Source organism: Taudactylus pleione, unplaced genomic scaffold (assembly GCF_031769625.1).
Source record: "Taudactylus pleione unplaced genomic scaffold, aTauple2 ptg000018l, whole genome shotgun sequence".
Classification (NCBI taxonomy): Eukaryota; Metazoa; Chordata; class Amphibia; order Anura; family Myobatrachidae; genus Taudactylus; species Taudactylus pleione.
Genome location: NW_028284420.1, coordinates 8,971,526 through 8,988,604, shown reverse-complemented (window position 1 = coordinate 8,988,604; position 17,079 = coordinate 8,971,526). Strand labels below are relative to the sequence as shown.

Here is a 17,079-nt window from a genome sequence, read left to right as displayed (position 1 = left end):
TAGGCAGGTCTAGCCAAACCCGAGTTTGGCCACAATAGGGAGACCTAGCTGTCACTCACCTGCTTGTTCCCTGGCCTCTTTTCCTCATCTGTGGTGGCCGGCTTGCATGGCCCCATGGGTCACTTAGCCAGCCGATATTCTTGCAGATTATCCAATGCTGTGTTGCACAATGCAGCTCGGATAAGTAATGCATGCAGGAGGCTTTATGCCATCTGCTGCATTACCATAATTTATTATGGGTAGAGAAAATTGTCATTTGTACTGTGTTGTAAAATCATTTATATTTTATTTAAATTAAGAATAAATGTTAAGTTTTAAATTCTATTAAGATGTATCACTAGAGTGCCCCCAACAAAGAGTCTTCTTTTCTCTAAGCATAATACTTTGTATTTCTCCGACTATGGGGAGCACCGCCAACTCCGGAAACTTTAACAATATTGCGCACGTTGGTCTTTATTTAAGTTGGTAACGTCAAAATACTTCTACACCACCCATTTTGTAAATACAACTACTAGGGATGGTGTTTCTTTTTCTCTGTCTTTATCCTGTGCGGGCCCCAAAACTCCTTTCCCCCAAGCATTACCATAATTGCAAGGACGGAATTGAAAATCTACTTACATGCAGCTTTACAATTCCATCCTAAGCTGAAAAAGGCTCTAAGGCCACCACTACTCAGGTCCTATATGCTGCATTTTTAAGGATACAAGAGATAGATAAGTAGAAATTATCCTTAAGTCTATTTACCTAGAAGCTTGGGCCTCCCTTGGATACATTTAACATCAGTTTTTGTTGCTTTAGTTGGAGCAACTCTTGGAGTATTTGAAGTCAGGGAGGCCCAGTTGTTGTCATTGATTGAACACATCTGTGAGGCCTAGAAATTTTGCGTTGGTGGGTTCGGCTTACTGGACTCTACGGCTCAAGACTTGTATAACATATTCTGAGTCTAGGAAGACTCTGGAGTTGTTACATTTTTGTGCAATTTCTTATTTGTCCCAGAGCTGGATAAAGTGATTAGAATTTGAATTTACCTATAGTGTGAGGCTGTTTTTTCATTCTGCCCATAATAGAAACAATGAGGGACCAAGAAAGTAGTCCTCTGCCCCTTATGAGGGACTACATAGAGGTAAACATGCTTGTTCCACTAAGAACACAGTTGCTAAACTCTCAGACAGTCTGTTTACATTGAGGCAGTAAATTCACTTGGCAGCGGCTATTTAAGGGGCTCAGCTGCTTCTACCTGGATCAGTAGTTCAGTTCCACTTCAGATTCCTGTGCGTGGGACATCATAGAGGTATATATATCATCTATTTCTGCAGAGCTCCACCAAGATATATTTTCATCATCAGCCTTCTTGTGGATTGGGTAAGGTGCTAGGCTCTGCAAGAAGCTATCAATGCCTTACTGTTTGTCAAATCACCAAAATGATAAGAAGGGGAAACCGCTTTTATTCAAAACAATTTTTTGTTCAGAAACCAAAATGTTCCTTTGAGCCAATTTTATGCTTAAAAACCCTAAACGCTCGTATTTGAGTGAACAAGTTTAAAAGGAATTGTTGAGATCTGTTATAAACAGAGTAGAACATGATGAAATCATGTTTTCCATGGACATCAATTAATTATTATTTACAGTTCCTTGGATATTTAGAAAGATTATGCTCTCAAAATAGTACAAGTCTCAATAGCACCTGACCACATTACAGAAACTGGACAATTGTGACAACAGATGCCAGCATGTAAGATTGGGTATTTTTGGTCTTCAATGCTGCCTTTAGGGTCAGTGTTAAATGCTCATCTTGTAGTGAAAGCCCATTGTCAGTCAGACAATGCCACCATGGTGGCCTACATCAACCATCAGGGAGGCACTAAGAGCTCCCTTGCAATGACGCCATGTTACATTGGGGCAAGGAAACTTGTGCCTTACAAAGTGAAGGCACTTTATTCCAGATCATTCAGCACTTTTTGGTTGAAGCAGTATGGAAATTCATCTTGCACCTGTGTCCTTTGCCTGCATGGTCTTTGTGCATATATTTTCAAAATTTTACAACTTCAATGTTTTGCTCCCATGGGCATCAGTTTGGGTTAGAAGGTGCTGTGTACTATCACCTTTTGGACATCCCCATTATCCAGGGTCCCCACAGATTGAAAGGGAGCATTTTATTCATGCATTAAACCCTTTTCTCTGAACCGAGCAGGGAACACTGAGCTCCCACAATTTAGTATTTTTACCTATGTTTTGAGTTAAGTTTTTTTCAGGCATTATATGTGTGTTCTCTTTTTCTCTTGATCTCGTTTCTCTCTGTTTGGATTTATTTAAAGTGCCAATGTTATATTAGAGGCTCTATATCATCATGGTCCACTGTCAGAGATTAGAATTATAACAATCCCATTATTTTTTTTCTAATGCTTCATCTGAAACTTCATTTGATGTGTTGTGTAATATTACACTTATGTCCTATTTAATAATATATGTCAATCTTGGCAGAGATTGATTGCTCCGACTGTAAAAAGATAGAGATGTTGTTCTGAGATTAACTACACATATCAAAAGTTCAACGGCTATATGGAATAAACAATACTTAATTTTTACAGTGGTAAGTAAGAGAGCCTGGTGCATTTTATTTACAAATATATTAATCTGTTTGTTTAAAACTGACAGGATGGAGCAGATCAAATCTAAACAGAAAGCAACAAATGAAGAGCAAGTGAGGAAGGAAAGTGTAAGCTGTACGGGTGAGGACACTTCTGAGCCATCACCGAAGGACAAAGGTGAAAACAAGTCTTAAGACTTAGTGCAAAATTGAAAACTTACAGGAAAGTATCTTATCTAAATAAGTAGGATAATATCATTAACACAGAAAAAAATAACATTCATGTATGTGTACACTCTTACTAGGCAAAATCTTGACTCCTTTGACCTTACCAGTTGCACTTTCTTTATAGATTCTCTACTCTCCCCCTTCACTATTTCAAGCTTCCTTGACCATGCTGTGTCTCTCTATGACCATACCCATACAACTCTCCTTGACTATTCTGCCCCAACGATTACCATCAATTTACAATGATCCCCTCCCGAACCTTGGCACCCTCTTCTGGTGATCTCCTCTTGTCGACCTCCACCACTTTAAGTTCATCCTGTCATCCTATAGCTCTGCTGTCACTAAACAGTCCTATTTCAAGGCCTTCATCTCTTCCCAAGTCCTTTAACCCTGCCACTCTTCACTTTCTTCAAATGCCCCCTTCCCTCAGTGCACTTTACCTCCAGAATGGAGTCCATCCGCCATGAGATCTCACTTGTCCTTCCTCCCCTACTAGGCAAGCTAACATTGTCCTACTTCTTGTCTCTGGGGCTAAGGTCCTCCTCTCATCCCTTCATCTGCCAACTTGATCCCAACCCCTCCCATCTCCTCTGATCCTTCCCACTGTGGCATGCTCCCACATTGCCCACCTGGTCAAATTATCTGTCTCTGTTGGCACCTACCGTTCATCCTTCAAGAATGTGCTGGTCTCCCCATTTATTAAAAAACCCTCACTTGCACATCTCTCATTAACTACCGCCCCATATATTTCCTCCCATACTGTATACCTGCAAGCTCTTTTAGTGGGTGGTGGTTAACTGCCACACTTCCTTTCTTGCAACCCACTCATTCCTAGACCTGCTGCATTCTGTCTTTCGGTTTTCTTATTACACATAACTGCCCACACCAAGGCCACAAATTACCTCCTCATGCCCTACTTTAAATTCACTATTCTTATACTCCTTGTCTCCACTGTTGACCACTGGGTGTCTACTGATGGTCCCAGCCTTTTATGTTCTCAAATTTGCAGGACCAGGTTTGCTGCTTTAATATATGTCTGCTGAATTACAGAGGAAGTCTAACAATCACTTGCTTTGTCACAGGCCTGGTATCATAAAGGACCTATTAGGAAAATTGCCAACCTATCAATGTACATTTTTAGAACCATGACAGCCTCTGAAAGGAGGAAAGAATTATCCACACCAGAATATTGTTCTTTAGATAATATAGGTATAACTGTCTCTAAAGTTAGGAAGAGCTGAGATATGAGATCGCTGGAATATTTAGTTCCATCTAGCGTATAAACCTTTGATTTATTTTATTACTACGGAGCTCTTGGTGCCTTCCTCGTGGTTTATATACCTTGTGTAGACAAAAGTGATTGAACACTGACAGCAAAAAGATCAACAATATTTTACTGACATCAGTACTTTGTAGGTCCACCACGTGCAGTGATTATTGCACCCGTCGCTCCAATTCATCCCAGAGGTTCTCAATGGGGTTAAGATCTGGACTCTGAGCTGGCCAGTCCATCCGGGTTACCGAATTATCTGTATACCAATCCAGCGTCTCCCTGGAAACATGGCAGGTGGTATTGTCGTCCTGATAAAAACATTTGTTGCCTCCATAGAACTGCAAGTGCATGGGCCTCCCTACGAAGTGTTCTTGTCGAAACCTCCACATTAGTGGCCATTTGGAAAACACATTCAATGGTATACATGGTATGCATTTCGCTTGCGCGGGGGTGTCCAATAATTTTTATCTACATAGTGTAGATCTGCTTAGCTGCAACAGTTAACACTGACAATTACAACCAGCTTCATGTAGTTTCATGTAACGTTTACTTGTGGCTTACACTATTTTATCCTAATTACAAAAATATAAAATTTGAGTTTTGTGTTGTGTGCGACCATCATTAGCTAATGCCATCTTTTGTTCTTTTTGCACTATTAATGCACCAAGTTAAATGGATAGCCTTGTAGTAACATCTGTGTTTATGTGTTTTTGTCCTACAGACGACAGTGAAAAAAAGGAAAAAGATGGAAAAAAGAAATGGTGGCAGCCTTGGGTGACCCATACAACCAGTAAGTTGTATGGATAGTAGATACAGTATGTAATAGAATGGATATGTATGGATGGATAGTATGTAGTAGATGGATGTATTGATAGTAGATACAGGGCCATATTTAATTTGGGAGTGAAAAGTCCGTGCTGGACTTTTTGCTCCACATCGGAGGTTTTGCAGGGATAAAGTATTGGGTGCGCGCCAGCCTTATGCCCGCATTCAATTAGGATCCAGTGAAAACGGGACTCGGCGGAAAGGTAAGTATCGCAACAATTTGGGAATTTTCGGGAATTCTTCCTAGGACCCCCCTAAAGATGTCCTGTCATGGGGGATCACTATGGGTACCCCTGTTTTTCCCTGCTGAAGCTAATTAGGGGTTTTAAATTGCCGCGGCAGGTGCTGTTTTGCGCCTGTGAAGAAGTGATGCAGAATAGCACTAAGGTTTTTTTTTCCTAAAAATAACTATGGCCATCAAATTTGGGGTACATGAAAATGGGTGCAAGCATATTTTTAAGTCCCTAAAATGCATTTTTAAAATTCTTCAAAAATGTACCTGCCGCTACTACCCGGAATGAAGAAAACACCTGCCGCATGCTTGGGAACCCCTCTGGAATCTATTTCGCTAATTTAGGATTTTGTTCCCCATATTTTTTTTTTAACCCCAAAATTCAAGTTAATTTTTTGGGGTGTCCCAATTTTTTTTAAAAACTTTTTTGACACAGATTATTTTTAGGGGACACTCCCAGGGGTGTAGGCTATTTTTTAAGCCTGTACCCCTAAACCCCAATTCTGCACTTTTTTTAGCCATGTTAAACATGATGAAAAGTTATCCCTGTTTTTTAACAAAGACTTTTCGCACAGGCGAAAAGTCTTTGAAATTGAATACGGGGATGATGCAAACAGGTGATAATGACGTCATCGGCAATAAATTATCGCAGATAAGAAGTTTTCGCTTCACATTGAATACTGCCCACAGTATGTTATAGAACAGCAGAGAAATGGTTTGGCACAGTGCTCCTACAGTACCTTAACTGCAAAATTGTACTTAGCTCCCACTGTTTCTGGTGCTTCTCTCAAAGTTACCTCATTCATGTGGTTGGAAAGAGCACATTGTCAACCAGTCATGGCAAACTTACATTGCCAAAAGTACCACAGCTTATTGATGACCTATACGCAAAACTACTTTGCCTTTCCCATAAATAAGTTTGTAAACTGAGTCCTAAAAGGAAAGTCATTCCGTCCTTAAGTTTCTTAAAAATCTGAAATCAATCTCTGTTTTGTTTCTATTAATTTTGGATTTAGTATTCTGTAAATGTAAAACCCTTTCCAGCCTGCGTTGCCAAGAGTTGCCTGCCCAGTTTTATCTCTAACTCCATCCTTGAAATCATACATGAAGTGGTCCAGTGACCCAAAGGTCACAGTGTGTATGCTGCTGGTAGCCTTGTGAAAATAGGTTATCTTTTTTGTTTTTCCTCAATTCCAGTGATCAATCTGGATTCTGCAGAAACTATGAGTGTTCTGCTGGTCTATTGTACAATTTTATCTGTCCTACTTCTTCAGTCAGGTCAGGTGTTCACTGGACTAAACATCTGCATTTTGGTAGATTGATACTTGAGGCTTTTCAGAAATATTGCTTCCTCTGGTTGCTTTAAAGAAGTGTAAAGGGATTCCTGATGAACCCTCGGATCGAGGTTAAAGAAAAAAAAAAACCTTTAGTGCTAATTAATGACCACATAAACACAGTTTTTTTATTTAAATGTTTTGTAGAACCTATCAGTATAAGTCAGTCATTCTGTACACAAAACATGATGGTGAGAGGCCATACTGCAGTTTCAGGAGAGGGGACATTTAAGATCAGCAATATGTCAGTGCAGTGTTCCTCATGGACAAGATTACCCCTCTGTCTCTTTTTTAGTCCTTTACTTCCTATTCCTTTTGTTATATGGGCTGTAAGAAAGGTCTTTTTTTTTTCTTATTTTCACGTGATGGCAGCAGAAAGTCTTGTGTCAAAATATCATGTCTCAATTATGGGTGTATGTGTCATGAAAGCTTTTCCACAGGTAACTATTACGAGAGAGTGGTCTAGCCAATAACAACCAATCACACATTTGCTTTCATTTTCCAAACTCTGCTGAAAAATTATAGACCCTGTCTGGTTGCTATGGTGAGCGCCATGTGTTTGGCACGGTTACCTGTGGAATAATTTTTAAAGCTGTCACCAATGGTTTGTAGATTCAGTAAGGACACACTTTACTGTGACTTTAAAATCCACAAGTTATTTTGGCAGATCCTATGATGTTAGTAGGTGTCAGCAGTGAGCGATGGAGGTTAGACCACTTGGTAAATAACTTGACCAGAGGTTGTTTATAACCAGTAGAATGCAGGTGCCGAGTAACACAAGGTTAAACAGTATGCTGCAGGTACACAATGTGGTATGGCCAGGTGCAGCCAGGAATGTATGGGGTTAATGCAGGTGGCGGCAGTGGATTATATAATATATCTAGCAGTGGTGATACAGTGGTAGAAATAGGGACTTAGCTGTAATATACAGTCTCGTGTAGGAGACACTCAGGGCATGTCCTCTTCTATACAGGATGGAGGACAGAAGACGCGCAGAGAGCCGCGCACACTTGGCCAGTGTTAAAGGTCACACTTCCAACAGTTTGGGGATCCTAGGGAAGAGCGCTCTCCCCCAACAAGTTAAACAATGTACTGTATAATAATCTGTGTTTTTCAGTGGTTCGTAGTGGGACCTATAGCCTGTTTGATACAGATAGTGAGGATGAAGAGGAAGAGACCCGTGAAGAGAATAGAGAAGAGGAGCCTCCTAAAAAGAAAACAGCATTTCAGGTATATAATTCTTTTAAGAGCGATCACAGAAAAGTATTTAATGTATTTACTATAGGCTTTTGCAGTATCTTAGAGCTTAGATAAGGCTATTACAGGTTGCTTTTCTTTATCATACAGTGATATAGAAAGCAGAGTTCTAGAAGCAAGATGACAATGCTAGGGGACTCTGCTCTTGAGTTCTTTTCCCATCACAACTAAAATTAAACTGAAAAACAGAGGAGGATAATTATATTGCGTTGATATTTGATATTGTCTCCAGCTAGCTTACGAGGCATGGACCACAAGTTCTAAATCTGCATTGAACCTACGGAAGAACGATGAGATTACCATCCGAGAACAGATCCGCAAAGAGATGGAGAAGCAACAGCCAGAAGGTATATTGTAGTCTGATGATTAAAGAATTCCTCACACAAAGGTCTGTACACACATGGCTCCTTCTATAGTTAGACATAACTTTATTTGCCTGATGGAAAAATGTGTTACCAATTTACCACAATGGCCATGTGGCAAATCTTGTGTTCATATTTTACAGTTAAATGTATCTTTCACTTGTGGCCTCTGTGGATCCGTAAAGTTCACATGCAAGTACAGTACAGTGATTTAAGATGCATCTCATTTTTAAAGTTTTTAAAATTAAATGTATATTTTTCTGTTTGGTAGGTGCAACATGCACATCAAAGGGCAGAGACAGGTTTGGTGGTTGTTAATGATACCTGCAGTAACTCATAATAAAGAAATATCTTAAATAGGTACTGTAGATATAGATTTTATTTTTTATTTATTTTTTAATCATGACCCATAGCTCCCCCTAAATCCTTAACTAGCGCTACACAATCTGGACTGGTTTTCACTAACACCAGGGGACAATTTTTTGTGTCCCCCTATCTTTGTGAGAACCAAACCCAACTGCTCAATGTGGGGCTTTAAATTCTACAGTGGGAATATTTAAAAAAGAGAAAAAAACCTACCTCCTCCTAAACACCAATTAGAAAATTGCTGGGGGACATATCCTAGCATCCCTGAGCTGTGGGTACCAGGGTAATGGAAAATATTTTAGATCACCGTACTGGCAAATGTGCAACTATAGTGGTCCCATTATAATGGTAAATGCTCCTTAATACTCCACCCCTTAAAAATTATAGTTTATAATACATTGACTGACACATATTAAAAAAAAAATAAAACTGAAATCTATTAGCTCTATTAACCATTGTAACCTATGGGCTACTTTCTGCACCATTACTGGGAGAGGGATCCATGCTTGGTCAGCAGACCCCACATGGGCAGTAGCGCTGCTGGCTCCTGAAGAAGAAGAGAAGCATTTTACTTCACTTCTCACATATCGCAGGCACTATCTCTTTTCGGAAGCCCTGTCCCTGCATGTGTTTAATTCAGGCGATCCATAATTTCTTATTGCCGCAATAAGCGATGATAAGATATTATAATGATCGGGTCTAGAACTATAAATATGCCCCATAGACAAGTTTCTATGTACAGTACTCCATATCCAAGATTCTTGAATAAGGAGAATCAATTATTCACTATATATAATCACATCCATATGGGATAACTTACAGTCCAGCAGCTCAGCTTGTGTTCCTAATCACACTTACACATCATAGTGGTTCATAAAAGAGTTGAAATATCCTGTAGCAGCATTCAGGGACTTCTCATCCCTAGCATACAACCATCATTTTGATTCCAAAGTGGGTGGTAGAACACTTGTTCCTACATATTTTCCTATTGCAATAATTGGGACCGAATACATTTTTGTTGGGGTCGGGACCAGTATTTCATATGACACAAAACATACAGCATTCACAATTTTACACTCTGTTTTTAAATTAATATTTGCTCGCAGCCATGTCCATTTTCAAGCTATTTTCTTCTGTTGTCAACTGAAGGAATGTCAGAGGAAACACCACAAGATAAAACAGAGACAGAAAGTCAGGAGGAAAATGCAGAAGGACCGGGTAAGCTATATTACTGTACATTGTACACTATTTTTATACAGCAATCACCAGCTCACACTTCATGTGTACCTATGTGACAGAGAATATTGTTCAGAGGATCATCAACATCGTCAAGTTCTCCTGGGTCTTCATCCAAGCTCTGGCAGATGACACCATCGAAACCCTCAACTCTTTCTGCAAAGACAGCGTGGACATTGCCACTGTCCTGAGGATGGAGCGAAGCATGTTGCAGAGAAACCTAGAAAAGGTACATTTTCTGAGGATTTTTTTTAAAGATATGTTTATTAGTTGGAGTATTTTGGAGGGCACTGTACAAAAGTGACATATAGTATACTAGCTGATGTGCTCATTCTGCACCCCAAACTCTGACTGCTCCCACTTACTACAGTATTGCAAACTCAGTCCACTCTGCTCCCACCCCCTATAGAGCCACAAACTGAACTTGCTCACCCTCTCTTACAGCACTCCCAACACGCCCAATATTAGCCTGTCTGCTGCCCACATCCTAAAACATCCCCAAACCAAACATGACCTATCCACTTCCGAGAGCAACCCCAAACTCAGCATTATCACATCACCTTGTCACATTTGGTATCTGAGAGTTACCTGACTCAGGTGATGAACTGGATTCAGCGGAGAGCGGTATGACAGGAATCACAGATGAGGTAGATAGCTCTATTGCAAGACTTATGTGGCAGTGAGAACTGCCTTTGATGATAAATGACAGGAACTTGGAACCAGTAGAAAACTTGGAGGAACCGGACTGGGACCAGCAGGAAGACTTGCTGAGTTGAACTTGTAAACTGAAGAACTTGGGCTTTGACTCTGGACTGGAGTGACGTGGATTGAACTGAAGAACTTGGGCTTTGACTCCGGGCTGGAGTGATGTGACTTGAACTGAAGAACTTGGGCTTTGACTCCAGACTGGAGTGATATAGATTGAACTGAAGAACTTGGGCTTTGACTCCGGACTGGAGTGATGGGAATTGAACAGAATCCAGGTTGAGACCGGAACGGGCATAATCCGGGCTGGACCCGGAACGGGCTTGGAACTTGACTCTGGGCTGGAATAATGTGACAATGGCTGAAGGGAAATCAGGTAATGCTGGGACGAGGGCTAAACAGGGTAATCTGGAAATGCTGTGACAAAGGCTGGAACTCAGATGCAGGCTGGATTGGGTAATTGGGAAACAGGTTCAGGAAGGGATAGGTAGGTTTGGGAATTCAAGGTTCAGGTAGGAGTGGGTAGGTAGAAGGAGCAGGAGTTGATCCACAGCAAGAAGCAAGGCAGGGTAACACGGTGCAGGTTTCAGGGAGCCAGGGACCAACCAGGAGTAGGGCAAGCAGCGGAGCACAAGACTAAGGTCAGGAGAGCAGGAACTCTCTTATAGCTGATGCTGAAACACATGAGTTGCACTGGCCTGGGAACTAGCAGGATTTCTGGATGCTCCAGGTGTTGCTGTAAGCAGGACTTCTGGATTTGACAGGTATTGCTGTAGCAGGATTTTTGGATTGCCAGGTATTGCTGTAAGCAGGACTTCTGGATTTGCCAAGTATTGCTGTAGCAGGATTTCTGGATTGCCAGATATTGCTGTAAGCAGGACTTCTGGATTTGCCAGGTATTGCTGTAGCAGGATTTCTGGATTGCCAGGTATTGCTGTAAGCAGGGTTGCTGGATGAACTGATCTAGGAACCAGTAGCAGCAGGAGCCTGGGATACCCTTGTACTCTGAAGTAGCACAAACTATACACCACGGGAAGTAACGAGATGTTCAGGCCCAGAATGCTATCAGAGGAGGGTGTTTATACCCTGGGTCTCGCAGGAATTGGTAAATACGGACAGGTGGTCATGCAGAGGAAGCAATCATCTATGCCGTACTGAGAGTCAGAACTACACCTGCGATTCCAATCAAGGCACAGACAGAGGGGGGTCCAGGTGAATAATCACTGTGGAAAGGAATGCACACAGAGATGTGCTGCAGCCAGCATGATCAGAGCAGATCTCCCAGGCAGATTACACGCACAGATCCATGGGACAGTTGGCAGGGGTAAGTCTACAGGGAAAATGGTGGAAACTAGACAGGGTCATGACACACCTCCTGTAGTAATAGATAAGAAAAAAGAGAAAAGCGCTCCGTGGTAGAGGAGTATGTAGATGTAAGGATGTATATGAGATTTTTTGTCTAATTAATAGAATCTTAATAACTGTGGTGTTTTATGTCAATAAGACATCTAGATGTTTATAATTATATTTATATAAATATAGTCTTCTGTGGAGATAAATAAATGACGTCAGGTGGGCAATAACTTGAGGCTGGAAGTTGACAGATAATTAATATGGAATTCGTCCAATGATAAATGCAAACAATGTCTTTGTGATTGAAGCCGTCAGTCTATCTGGCTCTGACAGGTGGGCAATAACTGTAGGCTGGATGTTGTAAAGTAAAAGATGATATAATGGAAGCCTTATATGGTGCCGGAAAATGGGACCATCTGTCCTTATGCAATTAATATATAGTGCTGTCAGTCTATCTGGCTATACAGGTAGGCAAAAACTGTAGGCTGAATGTTGCAGTGAAAGCCTTGTGTGATGATGAAAACTGTATGCTGTAGGTGCCACCTCCTCTGTAATCAACGCCACCTCGAGGATAAGGAAACGCAGTATCAGGATGTCTTGCGACACTATATTGCAGTAATAGGTAAGTGAAAACCTACTTATCCAGGTTGGATATCTGCTGGTCTGACTCCTCCTTACTTCCCGGTGGGCTAGGTGCATGTGACTGAGGGGCCCATATATGTGTAGCACACAATTAAGCCAGTAAAGACTAAATACTATTTTATTTGAAAAAGAAAAAATACTGAACCAACAACCATACAACGTATGGTAGTAATTAGCATAAATTGTAAACATGTATTAGTAATATCCCAACGCGTTTCATCCCTATTTTGGGACTTCTTCAAGGGCAAAAGGTCCTTACTGTATCCTTACCGTCTATTTATAGGTAAATAATCCTTTGTGCAGCGCCAAAATGCGGTGGTGAGCCGTACTTCCGCACATGGCGCGTCTGAACATGTAGAGGTGAAACTTCAGTAGCAGACTTATGTCCCCTTCTGTGTGGATAAGCGGAGTCTGTCAGGAGTATAAGCTGACCTTGAGGTGACGCTGTCTGCAGTATGTCTGCAGTGATGACGGCGGCAATCTTTGGTGTGTTTGCTCAGATGGAAAAGACTATATATACCAGTTGCTATGTCCCTAATACACCGATCGCGGTGGCCATTAAAAAAGGGGAGTTCTTATGTGTTCTTATGTGTAATGATGAGATGTGCACATCGGTGTATTACAATTTATGCTAATTACTACCATACGTTGTATGGTTGTTTGTTCAGTATTTTTTCTTTTTCAAATAAAATAGTATTTAGTCTTTACTGGCTTAATTGTGTGCTACACATATATGGGCCCCTCAGTCACATGCACCTAGCCCACCGGGACGCAAGGAGGAGTCAGACCAGCAGATATCCAACCTGGATAAGTAGGTTTTCACTTACCTATTACTGCAATATAGTGTCGCAAGACATCCTGATACTGCGTTTCCTTATCATCGAGGTGGCGTTGATTACAGAGGAGGTGGCACCTACAGCATACAGTTTTCATCATCACACAAGGCTTTCACTGCAACATTCAGCCTACAGTTTTTGCCTACCTGTATAGCCAGATAGACTGACAGCACTATATATTAATTGCATAAGGACAGATGGTCCCATTTTCCGGCACCATATAAGGCTTCCATTATATCATCTTTTACTTTACAACATCCAGCCTACAGTTATTGCTCACCTGTCAGAGCCAGATAGACTGACGGCTTCAATCACAAAAACATTGTTCGCATTTATCATTGGACGAATTCCATATTAATTTGTCAACTTCCAGCCTCAAGTTATTGCCCACCTGACGTCATTTATTTATCTCCACAGAAGACTATATTTATATAAATATAATTATAAACATCTAGATGTCCTATTCACATAAAACACTACAGTTATTAAGATTCTATTAATTAGACAAAAAATCTCATATACATCCTTACATCTACATACTCCTCTAACACGGAGCGCTTTTCTCTTTTTTCTTATCTATTGCTATTGGGGAAGTTTAGGACACCTTCCGAGAAAGCAGCTAGTGGTAACATTTGTCCCTTTTCTGTGAGCGCTGACTGCTTTTTCTTTGTGTAATTTACACCTCCTGTAGTGCCCCTCAGCTCAGCCTCTTCTGCCATCCACCTCCTACAGCACCCCCAAACTCAGCCTGGTCTGCTCCCACCATCTGCAGTGCCCCCAATGGTTATTACATGACACCCCCAGGTACTGATACAATTAACCCCTGGGAGGACGTGCTTACCTCTCTGAGACCTGGGTAAGGAACACATGCCTGAGAACCTCCTGGCACATCATGTCCTGATTTGGGCTAGCTCAAAGGCCTACATGACAATGGGCCAGGGCTAGCACTGAGGAGGAGGTAATTCTGGTGGCAACTTGCTCCTGTCACTACAAAGCCGCATAACCCATTCACTCTTTGCTACCTACAGTATGCTTCTCCTGACTGCTTGTCTCTCTGCTCGCTGATGTGGACACTGACTGTGATCCATTGGTTACTTGGAATATGCCTGCATATGCGAGGGAGGATCTGCTTGTGCATGCACCATGATTTTTTTTCAGCCCTCCAATGAACATACATATTAAATCATCAGCTTTGATTGAAAATAAATAAATAAATAAATAAATAAATAAATACATGTTTTCAGGGTAAAGAGGCATCACAAGAAAGCATAGCAGAATATTACAAAGCCAAGCAGCTGTCGCGAACTCAGACCTTATCCAGTGAGGAAAATGAGGACCACAATGGGTTTACAGAAGAAACAATACAGTCGAAGAGGCTGGAAATCTGTAAGATGCTCAGTCTGGAATCGCAGCAGTCTCAGGACAGCTTTGTCTCCAGGTAAAGGCTGGAGACCTCTGGATGGTTTTAAAGCTCAGACATTTTGGCTTCTGATGTATAGTATATATATTATAATAACATGATCTTCGTTCACAGAGAGACATATGTTTTGGCTGAAAGAGTAAATGGATAATGGTTATATTTAGAATAGCATAATATCATAATTTTTGTACTGACAGCTGTGCCACAGAGGATTTGGTATTGTCCTATGAAGAAATTCCTGAGCCTGGTGAGATCCCGAAAAGTCGGATACCCCGGCGCATGCTGGCTTTTGATTCAACATCTCTTGATAGCTTAGATTCAAGGTAAATGTCAAGGAATCTGTATTTATGAAGGGGCTTAACCTTGGAGACCCCAAATAACTTCCCCACTAATAACCAAAGAGACCACATAACTACCACACTAGTAATAAAAGAGACCACATAACTGCCACACTAGTACCAAATAGACCAGAGTGCTGCCAAATAATAATTAAATGAATTTGCTTGCTTTGCTCACTGCCTGCCACATATTAGGCACATACGTAACCCTAGATGTGTAATTGTAATCTCTTGAATCCATTCTGGGGCACTGGAACCATGGAGTATGGAGATGTATTTAGGAGTGTGGTCACTTTACACTTATTTAATTTATTTATTTGATTTTAGTTTGTATTTAATTACATTCAGCTACTACAGAGCCTACACATGCATACACTGTTTGCTAGGATGTAGAGCTTCTGGGATGTAGCCCCTACTGCTGCCCTCCATTCCTTCTTCCTCCAGGCCTATGGAACGGGTCTGAAGGAAAGAAGGAAGATGGAATGGTGGAGGATAGGGGGGCAAAAGTAGGAGATGACAATTATCATTGTGTTACTGCTGACACCATAGTCTGTCTACATGTAGTGCAGCAGTTGATTACCCAAACTGGAGGTAGTGAACAGGGGTGAGGTGTATTCTGTGCCCAGTTATGTCTTAAAATCAGTTGCAGCTATAAATCTAGTGGACATCTCACTTAATAACCAAATCCATTGCAAAGTTCACCCAAATGTAAATTGCCCTAGTGTGTTGAGTAAGAAGAATATTCTTTCAGTTTACCCCCTCAAAGCTTCAGGTACAGAACCCAGGCCTGTGTGGACCTTTAGGCAGGCTTCTTGTCCTATCCCTACATAAGAGCTGCTTTGGGCCTCGAGTCGGGTTAAGTTTGTATAGGTCTTGATAATGCTTTTCTGTTCTTTTAAGAGAATTTTATAATCCTGCTTTTCAGTGAGACCAAGGGAGTAATTCTGCCTATGAGTTATCCTCTGAGGAGGAAGGTGAAGTAGAAGACTCTTTATATTGATGATAATTTTTCTAATAAACAAGGGATGGATTTCTTAGTGAGGGTTGTGTGCCACACTTGGCAAAGCATAGGCCAATCAAACATTTTTAAACTTATGCAAGTTACTATCATTCTATCCTGTTCTAGGAAGGAATAGGGTAAAATGGGATGGATTTGTAGTATGGTTGTCTAAGACCACTACCGTTCCTACCTCAAAACTGCTATGCAAAAGGATGGCTCGAATAGAAAATGCTAAGACATTTAAGTGTCTATTTTTGTGGCTACTGGGGTCTCCCTTAGACCATTCTGGTTTTCAAGTTGGTAAATATTCAGAACAGCTTTCTGAACGTTGACTCTCCAGCAAACCACTATTTATGACTTTGATGATCATATCTGAGAGGTATCCAAGTTCCTCTATGATGTGCCCTTTTTGCAGAATCAGTTCCGTTTTGTTTGTTTAAGTGCAGCAGACATTATGGCATGCTATAATGCATCAGAGGCTGAACCAGAATCCAAAAGAACTTGAGTCTTTTCTGAGGCCATTCAATCTTTTATCTCCATTCCAGTCCCAGAACAGGTTGTACCTGTTTTATGATCTTTACTTAGTCCAGAAACCAGATAGAAATGTTATCCCAATTTAAACCTGAAAAGTCCTAAAGACCCATCTTAGGCTAAACAAATTCAAGGTGGGGTCTTTAAGTTTGGTGATATGTATATGGTAGGAGTTCCTGAGGTCCAAGAATATCAAGATTGCAGACTTACATCTTGAAGTCTGGGAGGGTCACCAGTGCATTTCAGCATTGCTGTCAAGTTTCAATATTGTTTTGGCCATAGAAGGTTTTTACTATACTCATGACAAGATCTCTCTCTCAAGAGCCAGAGGTTTGTCAGTCATTCATGACTTAGTTGACCTGTTAATCAAAGCAGTATCTTCACAATTTAGGCAGATATCGACCCATACCTTAGAGCCGCAACTACCAAAAATTCAGCTTAATCAATGCTCAACAAATTATCTTTATAAGATTTCTATTCAACAACTTACATAAGAAAGTATTCTTGCTGGAACACAAGATTTTCTAATTGCAGAGACTAATAGTTTGTCTATT

The 17,079-nt window shown here is 40.9% G+C and overlaps 1 protein-coding gene across 1 annotated transcript in view; it reads left to right on the top strand.

Annotated features, from left to right (window-relative positions):
- Positions 1-17,079, top strand: part of LOC148540651 (piezo-type mechanosensitive ion channel component 2-like) — a 149,597-nt gene that overhangs the window by 87,812 nt on the left and 44,706 nt on the right. Inside the window, exons 27-35 of the mRNA XM_088442911.1 lie at positions 2,656-2,765; positions 4,810-4,878; positions 6,343-6,423; positions 7,597-7,709; positions 7,969-8,083; positions 9,614-9,682; positions 9,724-9,929; positions 14,481-14,674; positions 14,854-14,979. Of these exons, the coding sequence (XP_088299037.1) occupies positions 2,656-2,765; positions 4,810-4,878; positions 6,343-6,423; positions 7,597-7,709; positions 7,969-8,083; positions 9,614-9,682; positions 9,724-9,929; positions 14,481-14,674; positions 14,854-14,979 (1,083 nt within the window). The remainder of the gene's footprint in view (positions 1-2,655; positions 2,766-4,809; positions 4,879-6,342; positions 6,424-7,596; positions 7,710-7,968; positions 8,084-9,613; positions 9,683-9,723; positions 9,930-14,480; positions 14,675-14,853; positions 14,980-17,079) is intronic.